The sequence below is a fragment of the Artibeus jamaicensis genome, unplaced genomic scaffold (assembly GCF_021234435.1).
Source record: "Artibeus jamaicensis isolate MK-2021 breed Jamaican fruit bat unplaced genomic scaffold, CSHL_Jam_final contig_759, whole genome shotgun sequence".
NCBI classification, from domain to species: Eukaryota; Metazoa; Chordata; class Mammalia; order Chiroptera; family Phyllostomidae; genus Artibeus; species Artibeus jamaicensis.
The window spans coordinates 287,299-309,507 of NW_026521953.1; the positions used below are offsets into that span (position 1 = coordinate 287,299).

Genomic DNA, 22,209 nt, shown 5'->3' on the forward strand with positions numbered 1-22,209 from the left:
ATTTGTCACAGATGATACCTAGAAGAGAGGTCATCCCGGAGGTTGATGCCCAGTGATGACAGTCATGCTGGCTAGAGAAAGCTAGCTTCAGACTGTTGGAACAGACTCAGAAAAGCAGTCAGTCCCTGTCCATAGGGAATACTTTCCAAGACCATCAGTGGATGGGTGCCTGAAACTGCAGCGAGTACAGAACCCTATACATATTATGTTCTTCCCTAACCATGCACACCTTTGCATTTCAAGGAAGCACTCTATGGCTTCTCTTTGGTATATATGAATTGCCAGCATCACTTTTCTTGCACTTTGAAGCCAGTAAGAGTTACTTGAACACAAGCACTATGGTATCACAACAGCTGGTAATCTGATAACTGGGAGGGTTAGGCTACTAAGTAAGAGTGGGGAGCATAAACACCAAGGACAAACTGTGGACAGAGGGATGATACGTGTCCAGTGCAGGATGGAGTGTGACATTGCAAGATTTCATTACTCAGAACAGCACACAATTTAAGACCTATGAATTGTTTATTTCTGGAGTTTTTCATGTAGTATGTTTGGACTGTGGTTGACCTTGGGTAACTGAATTGGATTGAGAATGGGCAGACTACTGTACGCATCAGAGAAGTGGCATTCCTTTCATATGGCAGCCTTGGTCTGCAGTGGGCATCTCATTCTACAGATGACATACACCTATATTTCCATGCAAAACTCCAAGCAGTTGATAAATGCTGCTTATCAAGGTGATTTCCACCAAACTTTCAGATACAGGAAAATTCTGTTTTTTCAAAACTGTTGCAGAGCACAATAGAGGAAGGTAACCTTCCAAATTCATTTTATAAAGCTAGAAAAACATTGATAATAGACTTTCACAAACATAGCACCATGAGAAGTTTACAGTTGAATTTCATTTATGCACATATATGCAAACACCAAATACAAATATTTGAAAATTGACTCCAACATTCAATTAAATATGTCGTGACTACTATGATTCGTAACAAAAGTGCAAGAGAGGACAGTTATTAGGAGGAATGTTACAGTTTAAGATATCTGTTATTGATGAAGAAAGATCAAATAACCTTAATATACATTGAAAAGGCATTCAATAAAATTTAGTCTTTTTTGTCAGGTACTTTTATAACATGATGAGGAATGTTCACCCTAAACAACAGTATACTAGAAGCTTTGCCATTTAAATTTCAAAAAGATGTCGGATAGCACTGCTGTTAAATAATCCAAGAGCAAGGACTGGGGTGAGGCCGCTGAGACACTGTTCTCAGGGTTATGCCAGTTCAGTGTTTGATACTGTTCTTGTTAAAATTTTTGATAGTCAGTTATGGATATTTTTGCATTAATTTTGATTTTTAAAAATGTACTAAAATATTTATCTTGATTTCTGAGTTTTGGGGGGCATCTCCTGAAATTTTGTGTATCGAGCAAAGAGGACATACAGGTAGCCTCATCCTAAATACAGTCCTGGGTTGGGAAGTGTTTGCAATTTTAAAAAGTACAGTTAAGAAACAAATAGCATGGGCAAAGAATCAAACAGGGTGATCAAAACAAACTTTAGCTTGGTTAATTCTTTACAGTTTATCTTTTTAAAAATTAAATTTATTTTGTAAAATACTATTATGTTATTCTGTTACCTTTGAATTTGTCCTGTCAGCAAGCTAACTTGTAAGATATGTAGTTTACTGATTTCCAGTCTTTTCTCTCTTTAATCATAAGGATTAAGGCTATAAATTTCCCTTTTTGTATATTTTAGCCAAATCCCCAGGCTTGAATATATAGTATATTCATTAGCACCCATGTCCAAAATGTTATTTACATTGGAGTTTTTTTTCCCTCTGACCTATACATACACTTGTGACTTTATAAACTTACACGTTAAACATCCTTGGCTCTGTGTGTAACTAGTTGCATATTCTGAACTGTGAAGTAAGTTTAAAGATGATGCCCAGTGTTATCTTTCCAATCAGGAATTAAGGGGTAAAAGGAAACAATAACTATTATAGTGACTGCTTGGCCTCTCATATTATTTGTGAGGTAGGAAGGAACCAAAGTGAGAAAAAAGGAAAAATGAAGATGTAGATTATACAGGCCTGGTCTGGAATCTTGGAATAGTTGCCTACAACAGATGTTATCTACTTCACTTTCTAGTAAGTTTAAATTTTAAAGATCTGTTGGTTAAACAGCCTGATTAGATGTCAGGCGTAAGAGCTTTCTTTAAATGGGAAATATGCATCCAAGTGTTAACACCTTTAAATTTGGTCATATATGGATTCAGAGTACCTGAACTTTTGGAGGGATCAGGTAGGAAGGAAGAGATAAATGTTTTAATTTTGCTTACAAAGGTATAATTTACCAAATTGCCATAGATCATTGGACACTTAGGAGAGAAAATAATTTATGTCTGGAAAACAAAGATCAAGCACCAGTAACATTTTATATAGAAAATTATAAAAACTATAATCATTCTTATCAGTTCATTTAGGTCCATGTTATTAAAAAATGAAACTAGACCATCTTCTTGACACTATGTACTAGACCACTAGTATATAGTGTTGGGGACCACTTTGTGTGGTATTGGAAGTTGTAGCCCCGCTCAAACAGGCCTTGAGAGAGGCCCGTAAGTCTGGACGGGAACACTGGGAACGCAGATGGCAGGCACCACAGGATACTAACACCAAGGGTTCCCATGGGAAATCAGGCTTAAAGAATGCATTATACCCTTTGGAGCTTGCTTTGCTTTGTATAGTCCTGTCGATATAAACCAGATGTTTAAATTCAAAGCATAAAGGAGTAAACTCCTAATCTCATGAATCACGTCTTAGCAACCCTCTGGCATCAGCATATCTAACAGACTCTGACCTAAGGCAGGTCTCTCTGTTTCCTCAATTGTTAGCTATAAATAATATCTTTATTCTGTAAATATGGCCTTTAGACTTTGATCAATGAGCTTTGCATGCATGCTGTATAACGCTGTGCATTCCGATCCCAATAAAAGCTTGGGACATTCTCCACTAGAGGAAATTGCCACCTGCTTTCCCATCAGAACAACAGATTGTGTCCTGGATGACTCTTTCTCATCCTCCACAGCCAGGAGAGTTCTGCAGGACTGGGGCATCCCACAATAGAATAAACTCAAAATGGATTAAAGACCTAAATGTAAGACCTGAAACCATAAAACTCCAAAAGAAATCATAGGCAGAAAACTCTTTGACATTGCTCTCAGTAATATTTTTTTCAGATATAGCTCCTTGGGCAAGGGAAATGAAAGAACAAACAAATGGGACTATATCTCAAACTAAAATGGTTTTACATAGCAAAGGAAACCACCAACAAAACGGAAAGCCTACCAATTGGGAGAAGATATTTGCCAGTGATACAACTGATAAAGGATTAACATCCAAAATTTATAAAGAACTCATACAACTTAACATCCCCAAAGCCCAAACAATCCAATTAAAAACTGGCAGTGTGTACCTGAATAGACCTTTCTTCAAAGAGTACATACAGGTAGCCAATAGACACATGAAAATATGCTCAATGTCAGTAATTATAAGAGAAATGCAAATTAAAACCACAGTGAAACATTACCTCATCCCTGTCAGAATGGTTATCAATAAATCATCAAAGAACAGTTGGCAGGGATGTAGATTGAGAAAAAGGAACAACTCTTGTGTACTACAAGGGACTGCAAATTGGTACAGCCACTGTGGAAAACAGGATGGAGTTTCTTTAAAAAACTAAAAATGGAACTGCTTTATGACCCACAATTTCACTCTTGAATATTTAACCAAAGAAATCCAAAACACGAATTTGAAAAGATAGATGCACTCATATGTTCATTGCAGTGTTATTTATAACAGTCAAGATGTGAAAGCAACCCAAGTACCCATCAATAGACAAGTGGATTAAAAAGCTGTGGTACATACACACAATGTAATGTTATTCAGCCATAAAAAAGAATGAAATCTTACCTTTCTGTAACAGCATGGATGGGCCTACAGGGTATTATGTATGCTAAGTGAAATAAGCCAGCCAGAGAAACACATACCATATGATTTCACTTACATTTAGAATCTAAAGAGTAGCATAGACAAAGCAGAAACAGACTTATGGAGACAGGGAAGAGACTGATGGTTGGCAGAGGGGAGGGTGAGGGTGAAAAGGTTAAGGTATTAAGAAGTACAAATTGGCAGTTACTAAATAGTCAGGGGGGTATATAAAGTACAGCATAGGGAATATAGCCAATAATATTATAGTAACTATATGGTGCCAGGTGTATACTGGACTTGGATCACTTAAATTACATAAATGTCTAATAACCACTATGCTATACACCTGAAACTAGTATAAAATAATATTGAATGTAAACTGTACTTGGCAAATTAAAAAAGCTCAGGGGCTATAAGCAATATAACAGTACTATTGTTTGGACTAAAGAAAAGTCTTGTTACAACTAGGAATTTAAACAGAATTAAAAAATTAGAACACTAAGTTGCTTATCTTCAAATGTACCTATTAATTTCTGGATTTGTGTACAACTAAACTGTGAACTATTGGAATCAATTCAAAATAAAGTCATGTCTGTTTACTGAATTGAGTTAAAACTAAAAAAAACAAGAAACAACCCACTATGCATGCCAGCGCAGGACATGTTGTTAACTAGTCCATATAGAATAAATTTTAAGCTTAGATACAACAATTAAAAGAAATATTTCTTCAAAATTCAATGTGCTAAGTGTCTTACCTAAACATTTGGAACAACGATACACAAGCTGTTAATCCAGATGATATGGGAAGAAGGAAGGCGACAAGAGCAAATAAAATCAAAACAGAGGATCAGCAAAGAAAAAGCCTTGTTCTATGAAAAAAAAATTTTTTTGATAAGACATAGAAAAGAAAGCAAAACAACTATACTTAAAATAAATGTTCAATTTAAACAAAAATAGATAACTCTTACAAATGTGCATCCTACAAAAATTAACTAAAGAAATTTTTAAAAATTGGAAAAACTAAGAAATTCATGCAAAAATCTTCCTAGTATGAGAAAAAAATCATAATGCAATACCCTTTGTGTTCAGAAATGTAAAATTTCTAAGTACGAACAAACAAAAATCAACTGTATATTTAAAAATGAATACATCTCAAACAGGTTTACCTAAGTAATATAATGATTTAATAATAAAAATCTGTTACTGCAATTTACCACATGAACTGATGTGATGCATTTAGCTTTAACTTCCATTCGTGCATAGTAAAAAAACATTAAAACCTTAAAAGCATCCCCAATAAAGTCTGAGACATCATAAAAACATCTGCTTTCATACCTGTCTCAACATTATATAGCCATTGCAATAAACCAATGTAAGATGTGCACATATATACACATAAAGACTTCTCATGACTATTAACTTTTCACTATAGCAACCTTTGAAAAAATTATACTATGTTTTAAAAATACAGCCCCAAATTGCATTAAATATAGTTTTTAAAGTGTTTTTAAATGTTAAAGTCTCAAGCAAAGATGCATTCACCAAGTTATTCTTTACACTTAAGAGAACATTATAAAGAACAAATCTGAACTGTGTACATTTTTGGGAGTGAACCCAAAATAGTTTTTATCCTCTTTGAAGAGAAAGAGGTGAAGCCTTCAGTTTGTTATGCTTGCTCAGGCGCTACTTTGATGACTGTCCAAGTGCTGTCGTGTTTTGCCTTTTTTTTTTTGTCGTAACGTGACTTTCTGTGCCATACCACATTTATTCGAAAGGGCCATTTCAACATTACATATCTGAGCCCTTCAAAGTTTGGAAAACGCAGAAAACGGTGTATCCAAAGAAGGAACGAGTCCCTCTTCCCATTCCACCAACCAAAGGGACACTATCAAGTCATCTGTTCCTGTGGCAAAAAGTAAAATACACTTAATGTACGAAGTGTATGTTAAAACTTTTTGAGTCGTAATCTCATTTTTAAAGAACTTTTTTCCGTTTAAAAGTGGGTTGGGTAACTTTGATGGTAATGCATTATAATTTTCATTAACAGTAATGGGGAAAACAGTTCTTTTTTTTTAACCTAACACTTCTTCACGATCTTTAGGCGGAAACCTTAAAAACAAACCAGGGCCAGGTTAATAAAGTTTAGAGAAAGGGTAAAGTAGGTCACCAAACTGCAGACCTTCCCCTAGCAGGATCGTAGTCTTCGGGCAACCAACCAATCACAATTAGCAAGAACCCTACCAACCAATCACAACTAGCAAGAGCCCCAACCTACCCACCAATCACAACCAGCAGGAGCTCTCGCAACCTGCGGAAACCAGTCCCAAGCGACACAACCTGGAGCGTTCCGCCTGCGCGCAGTGACTGGGGTTCTGAACTCCCCGACGACTAGCCGCCTGACGACTAGCCGCCTGACCGGTAAAAGCCGGCCTAGGTGACCGGGCTTGTAGGCCACGACCGACGCTGCTTCTTTGCTTCCGACCGCCACAGTCCGCTTGACCGCCGACATGGTTGAAGCAGATCGCCCTGGAAAGCTCTTCATTGGCGGGCTTAGCCCCGAAATTGACGAGAAAACCCTCGAGGCCGAGTTCGGCAAGTATGGCCGCGTCATCGAGGTGCTGTTGATGAAGGACCGAGAAACCAGCAAGTCCAGAGGCTTCGCGTTCGTCACCTTCGAAAGCCCCGCCGACGCCAAGGCCGCCGTCAGAGACATGAACGGCAAGTCCCTGGATGGTAAGGCCATCAAAGTAGCCCAGGCCACCAAACCGGCGTTTGAGAGTGGCCGGCGGGGCCCCCTGCCGCCATCTCGCAGCCGTGGTCGCCCGAGGGGCCTGGGCGGGGCCCGTGGCGGTGGCGTTGGCCCTCGGAGGTCTCCCTCCCGGGGTGGGTCCGCCGACGATGGCGGTTATGGGGGAGATTTCGACCTGCGGTCGTCCAGGGCCCCGATGCCCATGAAGCGTGGCCCGCCGCCGCGCAGGGCTGGCCCTTCCCCCAAAAGGGCCGCCCCGTCGGGCCCGACACGCAGCGGCGGTGGTGGAATGCGCGGGCGGGCCTCGGCTGCGCGTGGGCGAGAAGGCTATGCGGGCCCACCTCGCCGAGAGCCGCTGCCCCCACGCCGGGATCCCTACCCGGGCCCCTGGGAGGAGGGCTACTCGCCTAGGGACAGCTACTCCAGCCGTGACTACCCGAGCACCCGCGACTCCCGGGATTTCGTTCCCTCGCCCCGAGAGTACACCTATCGCGATTACGGCCACTCCAGTGCCCGGGACGACTTCCCATCCAGAGGCTACGGCGACCGAGAAGGCTACGGGGGTCGCGGCCGTGATTACGCGGATCATGGGAGCGGAGGTTCCTACCGAGATCCCTTCGAGAGCTACGGGGACCCTCGCAGCAGCAACCCTGCCCGAGGGCCCCCGCCATCTTACAGCAGCAGAGGCCGCTACGACGAGTACCGGGGCTGCTCGCCCGACGCTTACGGCGGCGGCCGCGATAGTTACGGCGGCGGCAGGAGCGACCGCTACTCGAGGGGCCGCGACCGGGTCGACAGAGCGGATCGTGGGCTGCCCCCGTCCCTGGAAAGGGGCTGCCCTCCGCCTCGCGATTCTTACAGCAGATCAAGCCACCGGGCTCCCAGAGGTGGAGGCCGCCTAGGAAGCCGCTCGGAGAGAGGGGGAGGCCGGAGCAGATACTAAGTTTGACCAGACTTGGGACCAAAATTCGTCTTCGAAAAGAAGATCCTGTTCGATGGTAACTACCCAAGGACTAGTACGAGGAAGAGTTGTTTTCATCTTTTGAGACTTTCCTGTTAATTCCTCTCCCATAGTTTTTATGCTTTTGAGAGGAAAAAGTTAAAACTCGTTTAATTTCGTTTTGGAATTGTTAACGTTTCTTTCAACAAGTGTTTAAAAGCATGACTTGAATCTGCGTACTGGTCTTATATTTCCAAGTACAAATTCTGCTAAAGTCTTACTCCCTACTCAGTTTTTCCTGGTAAATGAGGCAAACAGTTTTAAGATTGTTTACAAATATCTGCCCACGTAAATGGAAAAATGGATCGTTCTGTCCAAATCAGATTTTGGGGGGGAAGGGGGACTAGGAGGAATTGGTGTATGCTACTCTTAAGATTTCAAGGGGGTCTTTGAACTGAATCTCAGTATTGCCAGTATTAACAAACGACTAGCAGCAGCAAAACACCTAAATCAGAGGCTTACATAGAGAAAGTTATATTCATAAGTCAAAAGCAAATGGATAATGCTGGCCATGTTTTGCCTTTTTATGCCTTTTCTTTGGGGATCTGCAGAATTTCTTGTCCCCTTGTTCCCCCAAAGATTTGGCCAATCAACCACAAATCTGCAAAACAGAGACCAGACAACATCAATTAATAGCATTTATTTTAACCGCCACCACATTATTAAGAAACCGGTAGAAAATACACCAGTGGTGGATTTGGAGACCTTAATGACTTCCATTATTAACTCCAAAGCTACCTGTCCTTGGCTCTAGAACCAGCTGCTGGCTTCTGTGGAAAGAACCAGGCTTATTCCCTTAAGGGTGGAGGAATTTCGTAATTGTGAGCAGCATCAGAAGCTCCTAGAATCCCTGAGAGAGCTTGGCAGTTAAACGTCTGAGGATCTCAACTTAGTGTGAGACTTGGGTCTTCCTGTTCAGAAAGGCAAGGGAATGGGTTGAGTGTTCTTTATCTTAAGGTGGGCAAAGGACTTCATTCAGTAGACAAAGATCAGAGAGACTTCCTCCATGCTGACTCAGGAGGGATGTAACAGTCTCCTTTTTTTTCACCTCAAGCTCAGGGCAAGAAACACCTTTTCCACTCACTACCTATGGAACTCCCCTATTTATCTAAGAGAAGGTAATTACACAGTCAAGGGACTTTAGCAACCAGAGAACGGAGGATTAGGTTAAAATATTAGGATCCATGTTCAGCACAGTAACTACTGGAGGAAACAGACCAATACCTGAACAACAACAACAAAGATGTGAATGTAACACACTGACATACATAACTCTAAAAACATGATTTGTTTAAAAAATAGTAAAGTAGATAAATTATAGGAAAGGCGTTTGTGGCCCAGGAACCAACTGTTAAGAAATAACAAAAAAATCTGGAACCTAGCAAAAATGGGTAAGACCTTTATGGAACAAATTATTAATCTTTATTAAAGGACATAACAGAAGACTAAATAAAAGGAGAGTCAATATGTGAAATGGTTGGGAAAACTTTTTATCATGGCTATTCTCAACCTCACCAAATTAATTTGGAAAATCAATTCAACTTCAAGGGAAATTACAACATGATTTTTTTCCACACAGCTCCCCACCCCTCTTTCCTAATACCATTTATTTGTGTCGATCAGCGATGGAATACTAAATAAAAGATTTGGCTAACAAACCACAAACAAACAAACAAAGTAGCTGCATTGCACTATCAACAAATTATTAAGAAGTAGGTGAATAAAAAAGACAAATGGGAAATTTAGCTAATCCTAAAACTTTCATGGTGAAATAAAGAGCAAGAAGAGCCAAAGCAATTCTGAAAAACAATTAGGACTACTCATTCTTCTAAGAAAATGCTTAGAAATCAATTTAAGAAAAAAACACCAGGAAAAAATAATTTTGGCAATGCCTAGTAACGGATCATGCATACCCTTTGACTTCTTACAAATTTCTAGCAAGTTAAGCTTTAAGCTGTGTATTCTCAACAGACTAGTAGACCAAAATAGCCTAGAAACAGGCCCACTTGGATATGAAAACATGATACACGACCCAGCTTTAAAAGGCATTGGTGAAAGGATGGATCTTAATGACTATCTGCAAAAAGATAAAATGAGATTTTCTAACTTATAGCACACACAGTCTAGATTGTTTGAACATGTGAATGTGAAGAGGAGAAATTTTAAATACTTAATAAGAAAATTAAGAAATGTATCACTGGGGTAGAGAATTTCTCTTTAAGACATAAAAAGCACAAACCTAGAAGAAAAATGTTGCTAAAATCTTCCGTATGATTACTAAAATGTTTTTATGATAAAAGACACTGCTGAAAAATATAAAACCATAGATTGGAAGAATTTATTTGCATTGAAATAACTTCCAAAGAATGGTTAGAAATTAATATAAGAAAAAAACAGCAAGAATAATTGTGGCAATACCTAGTAATGTTGGAGGGTGCATACCCTGTGATCCAGAAATTTCACTTCACGGAGAGGACTTAGAGAAATTGTTACATGCACACAACAAGGTATACACAAGATTTGGCCTTAGAGCTACCTTTGAGTGTCTTTAAGAAGCAGAAACAAGCAGAAACGGCCTACCTGAAGAGGATTCAACTGAGGTAACGGAGTCCTATGTAGAAGCTAATTTGAATCAACCAGACCCACAGGTATGGACATAGGTAAATATCAAAATACTTGGAGGTAAAAGGCAAATTGCATAAGAATAGGTATAATTTAAGTATAGAAATATGAATACATAAAAGATACTTGGCGTTAGGAAAGGAAGATGGGGTGAATGGTAGATTTTAGCTGACTCTGTAATGTTCTCTCAAAGATTTTAAGCAAAAATGACAATGTTTAACACCTTAAATTTCTGTGGTCTACACATTGGTATCTCATGTCATAATTTTAAAATCCTTCATAACAAAGTTTAATGTGAAAAATAGAGCTTAGCACAGCACCGACATAATGGCTACTCAAAATGTTGTCTATCCAGAAAGTATCTGAGTTGCAACACTCTAATCTTGACAATAATTCTCCTAACTTTATTCTCATCAATGTGGGTGATTTCTTATTGTTTCAGTCTATAAAACCTTCTTTTCATAGAATGTTCCCATAGCTAGCTCACCATAACCTCAAGGGTAGAAATTGTAAATATGAGAAACAAGTATTAGTGCACTTTTTGACATTCATTTTGAAACAGAATAGCTATTTCTGAAGAGTAATCTCTTGAATATTGAAACTAGTAATACTTTTTTTTTAACTGAGATGCAAACATTTGGAAATAAAGACTTACCCAAAGGTTAGATAAGTCCAAATGGAACATACAAAGTCTGAATTTCTCATGTATATAAATAACATTCCTGATAATTCTTTATTGAATATTAATGTGTTGAAGCTATTTTTGCAGGAAAATATGAGAGAGATCTAGTTGGAAATTCTTGTTTATAATTGCTTTCATAATGATAAGCAAGAAGGGCAGGGAGCAAATCAGGTGGTTTGCAGGACTGACTCCTTGGGTATAACTTAAGAAATGCACATCTCGACCAAAACCCTTACATTCTCTATCTTGAGCTTGCCTCCTCTCTTTGTGCCTGAGACCCCCATCGTCACATTCCTTCAGTCTAAAACAGGGTTCCAGGAGCATCCAAACTGTCCATGGGGCAACCGACAGCATTACTGAATTTACCCTACCAGGTGAGGGCTGAGCATCTGTCTGCAACCTGAATTCTACTGTGGGTCCTGGGGCTCTCTGGTTGCTGGAGGTAGACTTCTTTCCCCTTTTTTTCCTTAGTTCCCCTTTTTCCCTTGACTCAGGACAGGTGATAAGGGAAGAGTTCTGCTTGAGTTCCTTCTACCATGGGGCCTCTAATTTCTCAGCTTTTAGATTATGTTAGGTCCATATGCCTTTGTTTTAGCCTTTATCTTAAAGGTAATATGATTTTCCCCCTCTTCTACACACACACAAAAATGTCCTTTTTGGGGACAGTTACTGTGTCTTCCTCTTTTGGGCCTTTTTAAGAACTCACCAAGCAGAGACTGTATCGCTTTACTGTGCTCACATGGAACCCAGTAGGAGTGGAAATTCCTTTCAGAATCTGTACGTTCTGTTTGTGGTGACATTTCTTCTAAAGCTGATTGCTCCTGCAATGCAGTGCATTGAAGAACTCTTTAAAAATGAATCTGAGTCTTACTGTTTTGTGACATTGGATATGAGTATCAAGGGCAAAAAAATTAACTCTGGAGGAAGTACAGAGCAATGATGACCCCTTTGTATGTATTCCACTATCATTTATTAAAATGTTCTAGGAGAATAAAAAAAGTGAGTATCAGTTATGAAGTTTTTAGGAAGAATATTGATGGAAAGTATTGAGGCTTACCCATAATGTGTAGAGGCTGCTTATTAAGTAGAAAGGCAGTCTTTCAGTCATGTGTTTCATTCCTCGTTCTATTACTTAGCGTGACTTGGGCAATTTTCTTTAAAATTTTGAGCTTCAGTTTTTTTTTTAATATGTGATGGTGATGATGGTCATCTCTTAAAAATTTGGAATGCGTACCAAGCATGCAGCATAGTACCTGGAATGCAGTGGGGTTTATTAAATGGTAGTATCACAGCATTCTACACACAGCAGTACTGCAGACTTCTCTTCGGAATTTACCTTTTCCACTTACCAGTAAAGTTGATTATATACTAAATCATCAGAAAAATTCAAACTGAGAGTTTTACTGCATTTATTCAGTTTATATTTACCCAGCTTGAAATCTTGGTGACATATTTGACTCTTTACAGCCCTTGCTTATATTCTGCTGTTGCTGCTGTTGCCTTCTCTACTTGACAGCCAGGGTGACCTGAAATTGCCACCAGCAGTGTCAGTGCCCAGTTCCTACCTAACCAGTCTGAGGTGAGGTGGGTAGATGTTTTTATCATCTATTTGAAGGACTTATTACTCTGGCAAAGCTGGCTTAGGGAATTCACTTTACCCCATAAATAAAGTATGTGCTACAGTGCCTGGGTTTTTAAAAGGGAGGCAATTACTATTACTATTCTTTACCATGGAACTAGGGCCTAGTGCACCTAGGGAAGTCCCTGAGTTCCAGTAGAGTGTAGTGATCTGGAATAAGTCATGTGGGATCTAGTAGACCTGAATTTAAATCCTACATTCACCAAATTCACTGTGACTTCCATCAGGTTAATATATCACTCTCTGCTTTGTTTCCGTTTTAAAATGAGACAAGGATATTTACCTAATGTGGTTTGTCCATCTATCTGTTTATGAATTAGGTACAATGTTGAGTAGATACACATGTAGTGCCCCTATATGTCAAGCACTGTGCTAATGCCAGGCCAACAAGACAAAGAGCAAAGCAGCGCACACACACACTTGGCTGCTGAATTCATGTTCATTAAGAAGATTCATAGAGACAGTGCAGTAGCAGTTGCTGGAGGTCCAGATGCATGCCAGGGGAATGTACAAAGATGCAGCATTGGACATCAGATTTGGGAGAGAAATCCTACACTTGTGGTCTGGAGCTTTTGAGTTGTGTAATATAGGAAGTACCAGCCCCACTCCAGAATAATTAGGGGTTAAGGTATAATAGTACTATATAAGAGAGCCTTATCTCTGACCCTCTTGTGCCTCATGGTTAGGATTGGAAGGAATTCGGTGTTGATAATGATATCTGTCTTCAGACTTGTCAAAAATGGGCCAGAGACTCCTGGTGGAAGTTTTTGGCCAGCCCAGCTGTCAAGAATGGAGAAGGTGGAGAGGGTAGAATTAGAACATAAATGGGAGTGGTGAAGATGTTACCCTGAATAGCACATCTTTTAAGGTGGTGTGGGGGCTTAGGTCAAAGTCTTGCTGTTGAAACCTTGTTCCATAGCAAACTAGTGGCAGGATCCTCTGATCAGCATTCATGACTGGGGAAGCACTAGCCGTGTTCTAGTATGCTAGCTGTAGGGGCACCTGTGGTTCAGGCTGTGCAGCCGACCAAACTGATGGCCTTAAAAATAGCCTTAACCAGTTTCCACTGAACTTCCTGTGAGGCCAGTCTTTTTCTGAGAGGTCACTCTGCTGGGGATTAGTTTTAGACAAGTTAATTCTCTCCTAGCTAAGCAGTGGAGATACTGTGATACACAAAAGCAGACATTATTGCTCTTTGAAGGGATTAATTTTCAAAAGGGAAGCTAGATTCTGGTTAAAAAGTGAAATTTTAACTATTGTAAGCATGAAAGTTGCATAGTGCTGTGAGATACCATATATTAATAAAGGATTGGTGTAGTTTAGGACTTCAGATTGCATCTTTAAGGAAGCGATGACTGAATTAAGATGTCAAGGATAAATCAGAACTAAATTGATGTGAAAATTAAACAATATATTAAAACAAGTAGCATATAGTAAGCTCAGTAAATAGAGGCTGTGGTATTTTATTGCTGTTCTTTGACATCAAGATTTTTGCTGGAAGTTTAAGCTATATAGATAAGGGTGAGGCCTGGTTGATTGCCAGTAGAGCAAAAATGAATCAATAAAAAAGACAGAAAATATGAGATCATTTTGAGGGAAAAATGAATAGGTAAAATGTAGAAACTGAGAAGTGGCTGTAGATTGTCCAGATTAATGTTTTGGAATGAACTGCATATTCACTGGTACTCCCTTTAAAGTCTGAGTCACCTTTACAGAGGAAATCACTGTACTTAAAGGTGTCAGGACTACTTGAGGTGAACCAGATGCTGTCTTTATCCTCAAGTCATTCAGACTCTTGGTTGACAGATAGTTCAGCATTAAACTACCTAGAACACCGAACAGGCAAAGATCAGTACTATCAGACAGGCATGGGCAGTGTGCTAAGGGAATAAACGAATTCCAATTAGAGAAAGGCTTTCCAGAGGATTTGAATTTCCAGGTTTTCCCTGAAACAAGGAAGCTGGTGTTTATGTGTGAGTGTTACTATTTTAAGTACAGACAGATCTTTTTGTTTGTATTTGTAGTTAACGTGAGGATTGTCCTCATCTTTGTTGATTTTATTCCCCTCTTTGTTAATTTACATGTACTTTATTCCCTGGCCAGTTGGAAGCCATTAAAACTTCTGAAGATTGGAGTGGTGATCTGAGCTGCACTTGATTATATCTCGGGCATCTGAAATGTAGACCATAGAGAAAAAGGTTGGAGCTCTGTAGAGAGCCATCCTATGCATAATAAGCCTTCCTTTTTTTTTTTTTTTTTTGTATTCAAAATTGCCCTAGTGAGTTAAGAAGCTGGGTAGGGGAAAGAAAGTGCTGTGGAACCTCGGTTCTCGAATTTAATTCATTCTAGAAGTCTGAAGAAGTGATTTGTTTGAAACCGAATTATACTCATACTCATGCGTTCTCTCCCTTGTGGCCTGAGAGATGTGTGACTGATTTCACAGGTATCAGCATAAAAGGGTTGTTGGGTCAATAACCAAAGTTTTGTTTGACGACTAAGACATTTTTTTCTGTGAACAACTTGGTGGAAAACTGAATCATTCAGTTTTCCCAGAGAAAACTGGGAGGCATTGGAGAACTGAGGTTTGGTCTTATTTCCTGACTCTGAGCAGAGGTTAACTCATTACAATGTCCAGTAGATGGCACCAAAAGCTTAAGGATTGTGGCTTCGTGTCTCCTATTTATTCACCACCTAGAACTTGAGCTCCAGGGTCTGGGTTTTATGGCTGGGTGGTGTTTGTGCCATTCCTTCAGTATATGATGAAAATGAAGTAGAGGCAACTGGAAATATTCATATAATGAGATAGTGAGGAGTGTGTGTAGTTGGAAAGACTGGAAGTATATCCAAGTGTGTACAAGTACTCAGATTGGTAGATAAAAATGAATAATTCAGTAAGTAATGCCGACTCACTGGCTAAGTACTTTGAGGAAAAAATATATGTAATATATATATTCTTATCATTACACTTCAAAGTAAATTCCACACAGATTAACTTTTTGGTGTAAGGTTTGTAAAAACTTAAAGATTGTGATAAAATACAATTTTAAGGTTTACCATCTTACCCATTTTCTTAAAAATTTTAAATTCATTTATTTATATCTAGAAACAAAGCTGAATATCATATTCCAGGGTATTATTTTGCATATGAATGTCATTGCTTTCTAGAGTTACACTATTTTTTTTTAAAGATTTTATTTATTTATCTTTAGAGAGGAAGGAGAGAGGGAGAGGAACATCAATGTATGGTTGCCTTTCGTGCATCCCCTGCTGGGAACTGGCCTGCAGGGCACCGGCCTGCAATCCAAGCATGTGCCCTGACTGGGAATCGAACCGAGATCCTGTGGTTCGCAGGCCCGAGCTCAATCCACTGAGCTACACCAGCCAGGGCTAGAGTTACACTATTTTTATTGATTATGCTATTACAGTTTTCCCCTTCATTTCCTTCATTCCCTGCCCCCCAAACCTCCAGCATCCCTCCTTTTTAGTTCATGTCCATGGGTTGTACAAATAAGTTCTCTGAGTCTTCTGTTTCCTGTACCATTTTTATCTTTCCCCATCTATTCTATGCCCATCTAATTACGCTTCTTCCGTGTACCTTCCCCCCCCCATTCTTCCCTTCCCCCTCCCCATTGGACTCCCTCTATGTGAAGTTCATTTCTCTGATTCTGTTCCTATTCTGGCTGTTTGCTTATTTTTTGTTTTCATTTCTTTTAGGTTCATTTGTTGGTAGTTACAAGTTTGTTGTCATTTTATTGTTCATATTTTTTATCTCTTTTTTCTTAGATAAGTCCCTTTAACGTTTCATATAGTAAGGGCTTGGTGATGATGCACTCCTTGAACTTGACCTTATCTGGGAAGCACTTTATCTGCCCTTCCATTCTAAATGAAAGCTTTGCTGGATAGAGCAATCTTGGATGTAGATCCTTGCCTTTTTAAAATTTATTTATTTATTTTTTTTTAGATCCTTGCCTTTTATGACTTAAAATAGTTCTTTCCAGCCCCTTCTTGCTTGTAAGGTTTCTTTTGAGAAATCAGCTCATAGCCTTATGAGAGCTCCATTGTAGGTAATGGTCTCCTTTTCTCTTGCTGCTCTTAGGATTTTCTCTTTGTCTTTAATCTTGGCTAACTTGATGATGATGTGCCTTGGTGTGTTCCTCTTTGGGTCCAACTTCTTTGGGACTCTCTGGGCTTCCTGGACTTCCTGGAAGTCTGTTTTCTTCACCAGATTGGGAAGTTCTCCTTCATTATTTGTTGAAATAAATTTTCAATTTCTTGCTCTTGCTCTTCTCCTTCTGGCACCCCTATAATTTGGATATTGGAACATTTCAGGTTGTCACAGAGAAACCTCAGCCTCTCTTTATTTTTTGGATTCTTGTTTCTTCGTTCTGATCCAGTTGGATGCTTATTTCTTCCTTTTGTTCCAAATCATTGCTTTGAATCCTGGTTTCCTTCTTGTCACTGTTGGTTGCCTGAATATTTTGCTTTATTTCATTTTGTATATCTTTCATTTGTTGTTTAATTTTTCTACCAAGCTCAATCAGTTCTGAGAGTATTTTGATTACCAGGGCTTTAAATTCCCCATCAGTTAGGTTGGCAATGTCCTCATCACTTAGTTCTGAAGTTTTGCTGTGTTCCTTCATTTGGGCCATATTTCTTTGTCTTGGTGCACCTGATGAGTTGTAAGGGGCAGGACCTTAGGTATTCACCCAGGCAGGGTGAATGTGCTGCCTGTGGGGGAGGGGCCAGAGAGGGAGCAGTGCAGCTCACCAGCTCATCTCTAGCACACTTTCCAACAGACTCTTGAGTCAGACTGGAAGTTCTCTCGCTGAGCCAACTCCAGCCTAGCCCAGTCAGCTCTGAGTCTGTTTTCCTCTTAAGTTGGTACCTCTCATGCAGCTCCACTGAGTTCAGCAGTCAGCCCCACCCCTCAGCCACCTTCCTTGGTATTTCTGAGTCACCTGCACATGGTCTGCCTTACCAGTCTGGTTGTTTTGGTTGATTTTTTCTTTAATTCCTTGGTTGTTGGAGTTCCATGCAGTTTGATTTTCTGGTGCTTCTGGTTGTTTATTGATTTTAGATTGGTTGATATCCTCCTTTTGACTGTGAGAAGAAAGGAAGGGTTTCTACCTACACCTCCATCTTGGTCGGAAGTCCCATCTTACCCATTTTTAAGAGTACAGTTAGCTTGGTGGCATTAAGTACATTCACTCTGTTGTCTTACAGTATTGTCATCTATACACAGAACTCTTTTCATCTTGTTAAATCGTGGGTTAACTTTTTTGTTTGTTTTCTTTTTTTTTAATTGATTATGCCTTTACAGTTGTTCTATTCCCCCTCTTAATTCCCCTCTACCCTACCCCCCATCTCCTGCATTACCCCCCCTTTAGTTTATGACCACATGTCTCAAGTTGTTTAGATTCTGTATTTCCCATACTATTCTTGCCCCCCATCTATTTTTTATCTACTGTCTATGCTACTTATTTTCTGTACCTTCTCCCCCCTTCTCCTCCTCCCACTCGCCTGTTGCTAACCCTCCTTGAGATCTTCATTTCTATGTTTCCACTCCTGATCTAGCTGTCCTTTTAGTTTGCTTTTGTTTTAGATGTGGTTCCTAATAACTGTGAGTTTGCTGTCCTTTCACTGTTCATCTTTTTTTAACTTCTTTTTCTTAGGTAAGTCCCTTTAACATTTCATATAATAAGGGCTTGGTGATGATGAACTCCTTGAATTTGATCTTATCTGAGAAGCACTTTGTCTGCCCTTCCATTCTAAATGAAAGCTTTGCTGGATAGAGCAATCTTGGTTGTAGGTCTTTGGATTTCATGACTTGGAAAACCTCTTTCCAGCCCCTTCTTGCCTGTAAGGTCTCTTTTGAGAAATCAGCTGACAGTCTGATGGGAACTCCTTTGTAGGTGACTGTCCCCTTATTCCTTGCTGCTTCTAGGATTCTCTCCTTCATTTGAATCTTGGCTAATGTAATGATGATGTGCCTTGGTGTGTTTCTTCTTGGGTCCAACTTCTTTGGGACTCTCTGAGCTTCCTGGATTTCCTGGAAGTCTATTTCCTTTGCCAGACTGGGGAAATTCTCCTTTATTATTTGTTCAAATAAGTTTTCCACTGGTGGCTGTTCATTTCCCCCTTCTGGTACCCCTATAATTTGGATGTTGGAGCATTTAAAGATGTCCTGGAGGTTCCTAAGACTCTCCTCATTTTTTTGAATTCTTGTTTCTTCACTCTTTTCTTTTTGGCCATTATTTGCTTTCTTCTGGTCCACTCCATTGATCTGAGTCCTAGTTTCCTTTTCATCGCTGTTGGTTTCCTGTGCAATTCTATTCATTTCAATTAGTTTCACCTTCATATGTTTGTCTAATTTGTGGCTATAATCAACCAGTTCTGTGAGGATCCTGATCACCAGTGTTTTAAACTGTGCATCTGAGAGTTTTGCTATTTCTTCATTGCTTAGATTTATAGGCTCTGGGGCTTTGAGATCTTCTTGAGCCATTTTTGGTCTGTTCTCGCCCTTTAAGTGTGAGGAGCGGACTGGGTTAACTTTTTAAATGTCAAAAAATGCAAAAAGCTTAAAAGAAGGCATTAGATGTGTTTATATATGTAAAATCTTGAATTTGGGAAGATTTTTCTAGGCCTAGCAGCAAAAGTATCAAAGTTATTTGATTGCCTAAAGACTAAAACTTCTAAATAACAACATGTATTTACTAATTTATCAGATATATTTATACACGCATTTATTCTCTTGGCAGAATTCATCTGTAACACTCAGGTCCCTGTTTCCTTGCTGGCTGTCAGCCAGGGACTGCTGTGGCCACCCCTCAATTCCGTGCCATGTGACCACACCACAGGCAGATTCATGGCATGGCAGGTTATTTTTTGCAAATTACAGTTCGGATATTGGAACATTTTAGGTTGCCACAGAGAAACCTCAGCCTCTCTTCATTTTTTGGATCCTTGTTTCTTCGTTCTGATCCAGTTGGATGTTTATTTCTTCCTTTTGTTCCAAATCATTGCTTCGAATCCTGGTTTCCTTCCCATCACTGTTGGTTGCCTGAGCATTTTCCTTTATTTCACTTTGCATAGCTTTCACTTTTTCCTCTGTTTTGTGACCATACTGAACCATTTCTGTGAGCATCTGGTTACTAGTGTTCTGAACTGTGCATCTGATAGGTTGGCTATACCTTCATCGCTTAGTTGTATTTTTTCTGGAGCTTTCATCTGTTCTTTCATTTGGGCCATTTTTGTGGTCTCAGCTTGCCTTTTATGTAGCAAGGGTCAGAGCCTTAGGTATTCACCAGAGTGGGTCAAGTGTTGTGGTACTGTATGTGGATGAGGGTCCAAGAGGGAACAATGCTTCTTGCTCTGCTGACAATGGCTTTCAGTCACTTCCCCCACTACCCACAAGCAAATTGGATCCTTCTGGTGCTTATTCCTAGGTGTATGTTCTAGGATGCTGTGGGTTTCTTCAACAAACTCTCCTGTGAGGGTGGGAGTTTGTCCCGCTGCCACAACCCCCACAGGTTTTTTCAGAGGTTTTGAGGCTTTATTTTCCCTCACTGAGACCCTGGGTTGCATGATCTGTCTCACTTCGCAGTTGTACCTCCCAGTTTATCTGCACACAAATGTGGGACCACCCAGTCCTCAAGCTGCCACCTCGCCCTGTCCACCAGCCACCACCTTGCCTCGAGTCCTCTGAATCCCAGCTGCCTGTCTCCACTCTTCCTGCAAGTCCTGATGAATGTTTGTTTTTTAATGCCTTGGTTGTCGGATTTCCATACACTTCGATGTTCTGACAGTTCTGGTTGTTTTTTGTTTTTAAATTTGTTGTCCTACTTCTGGTTGTGTGAGGAGGCAGTGCGTATCTACCTATGCCTTTATCATGGCTGGAAGTGTCAAGATACGAGTTTTAAGAAGATACTAACAATTGGATTAGAATAGGGGTTTGTGGGGCTTTGTTATGTTTTAGACTATAATTGTATTTTAAAATAAATAGGAAATCTAATTTTATACTGGACCTTACAGCTAAAAAGAAACTATATAGTTAAAAAAAGGTTTCATATACTTATTAAAATATCACAATATTAGTAGATTTATGTAAACATTTAGTTTGTGCTAATAGTCTTCAAATTAAAAAATAAAGCTTGAGAGGTTATGATAATTTTTTACCTATATAATTTCTAAGTTTTCTTTCTAGCTTTAGTGAGAGTAACAGAAATAACTAATATTTTTGGGTGATTTCTCTGAGCGGGCATGAAGTTAATTCACATCATTTAGTCTTCACAATGACCCTGTGAAACAGATGCCTTTTTATACCCATACTACAAATGAAGAAACTGAGGCCTATGGTAGGGGTAAGTCATTTGATGAAGGTTATAGAGACAAAAATTTAATGGAGTGATATTTTTTATCCAACTAAGTTGCCTCTGGAGCCCAGGGTTTTACTTACTAGGTTATACTTCCTGGAAAAGTCACCTGTGCCAGGCAGGCCATGGCATGAGCCTGAGTCTCTGTGTCATCAGTCCACGTGGCTCAGTTCTCACCTTGAAGTTCTAGGGAAAATCACTAATTGGGGGATGTTCTGTTGCCCATTTAATAAGCATTAATATTTCAGAATTATAGAAAACAATGATAGGAAATATATTACAAGTTAGGATGTAGATTCAATCCCTAGTTTAACTCAGTGTGTTAATGTCATTTTATAACTCACACATCACACTTCCTTCAATGCAAAACAACATAAGGATAGAGTAGGAAAATGGGTTCACTGCTATGATCTGCTGGCTACTATCTATTTTTAATTACTTTGTCATTAACATTTTATAATTAGTACCATATCTCTTAATTATGACAGCTGTTTTGAACTAAGAAATCTCACAATGAATATTCAATCGGAGTTGATAATTATGGCTTTTAAAAGCCCTATAATTATTTTTGGTATCAAATCCAGTCAAAAGCAGCTTTGTTAGAATCTTGGGGCATTACACTACGTTCATATTGACGGCTTTTTGGTGGCAGTTGTGTGGATGTAACTTGAGATAAATCCTTCTCAGGGTTCAATTCCTTAGCTCGATCATGCCCTCACCAAATCCTCCCAACAACCTCAGAGACAGCAAGCAACTCATTGACTCTTGTTTAGTTTGAGATTATAAACACTTACATGGCCTAATTTCCTTCATTACACTATGTGACTGCCTGCCTCAGTTTTTCCAGTAACATCAAGATATATAGTAGGATTCCATCTCCAGCCTCAAATTTGTGCCATTACAGTGTTTTTGCTTTCACTTGTATTTTGTTTTATGATTGAAGGCACATGTAGTAGCAGATAGTTCTAGACTTCCTTTTAGTCTGGAAATTTGTCATGAGCCTTTTCCTCCAGACCTCATTCTGTGTTTGGGTGAATCTCTCTGTCTTCTATAGTTGATATTATGTTAGGTGTTTCCACCAAAATTAGAGACTTGGGGAAAAGAACCATTTGTATGATATTTAATTAGGGGGGGATGATCTTGGGAT

At 39.5% G+C, this 22,209-nt stretch overlaps 1 protein-coding gene across 1 annotated transcript; it reads left to right on the forward strand.

Moving 5' to 3' along the window:
* The first annotated feature begins 6,505 nt into the window (after positions 1-6,505).
* On the forward strand, positions 6,506-7,690 carry RBMXL2 (RBMX like 2). The gene has a single exon (XM_037133593.2). It carries the CDS (start codon positions 6,506-6,508, stop codon positions 7,688-7,690), a length of 1,185 nt encoding a protein of 394 aa, XP_036989488.2.
* The last annotated feature ends 14,519 nt before the right edge of the window (positions 7,691-22,209 follow it).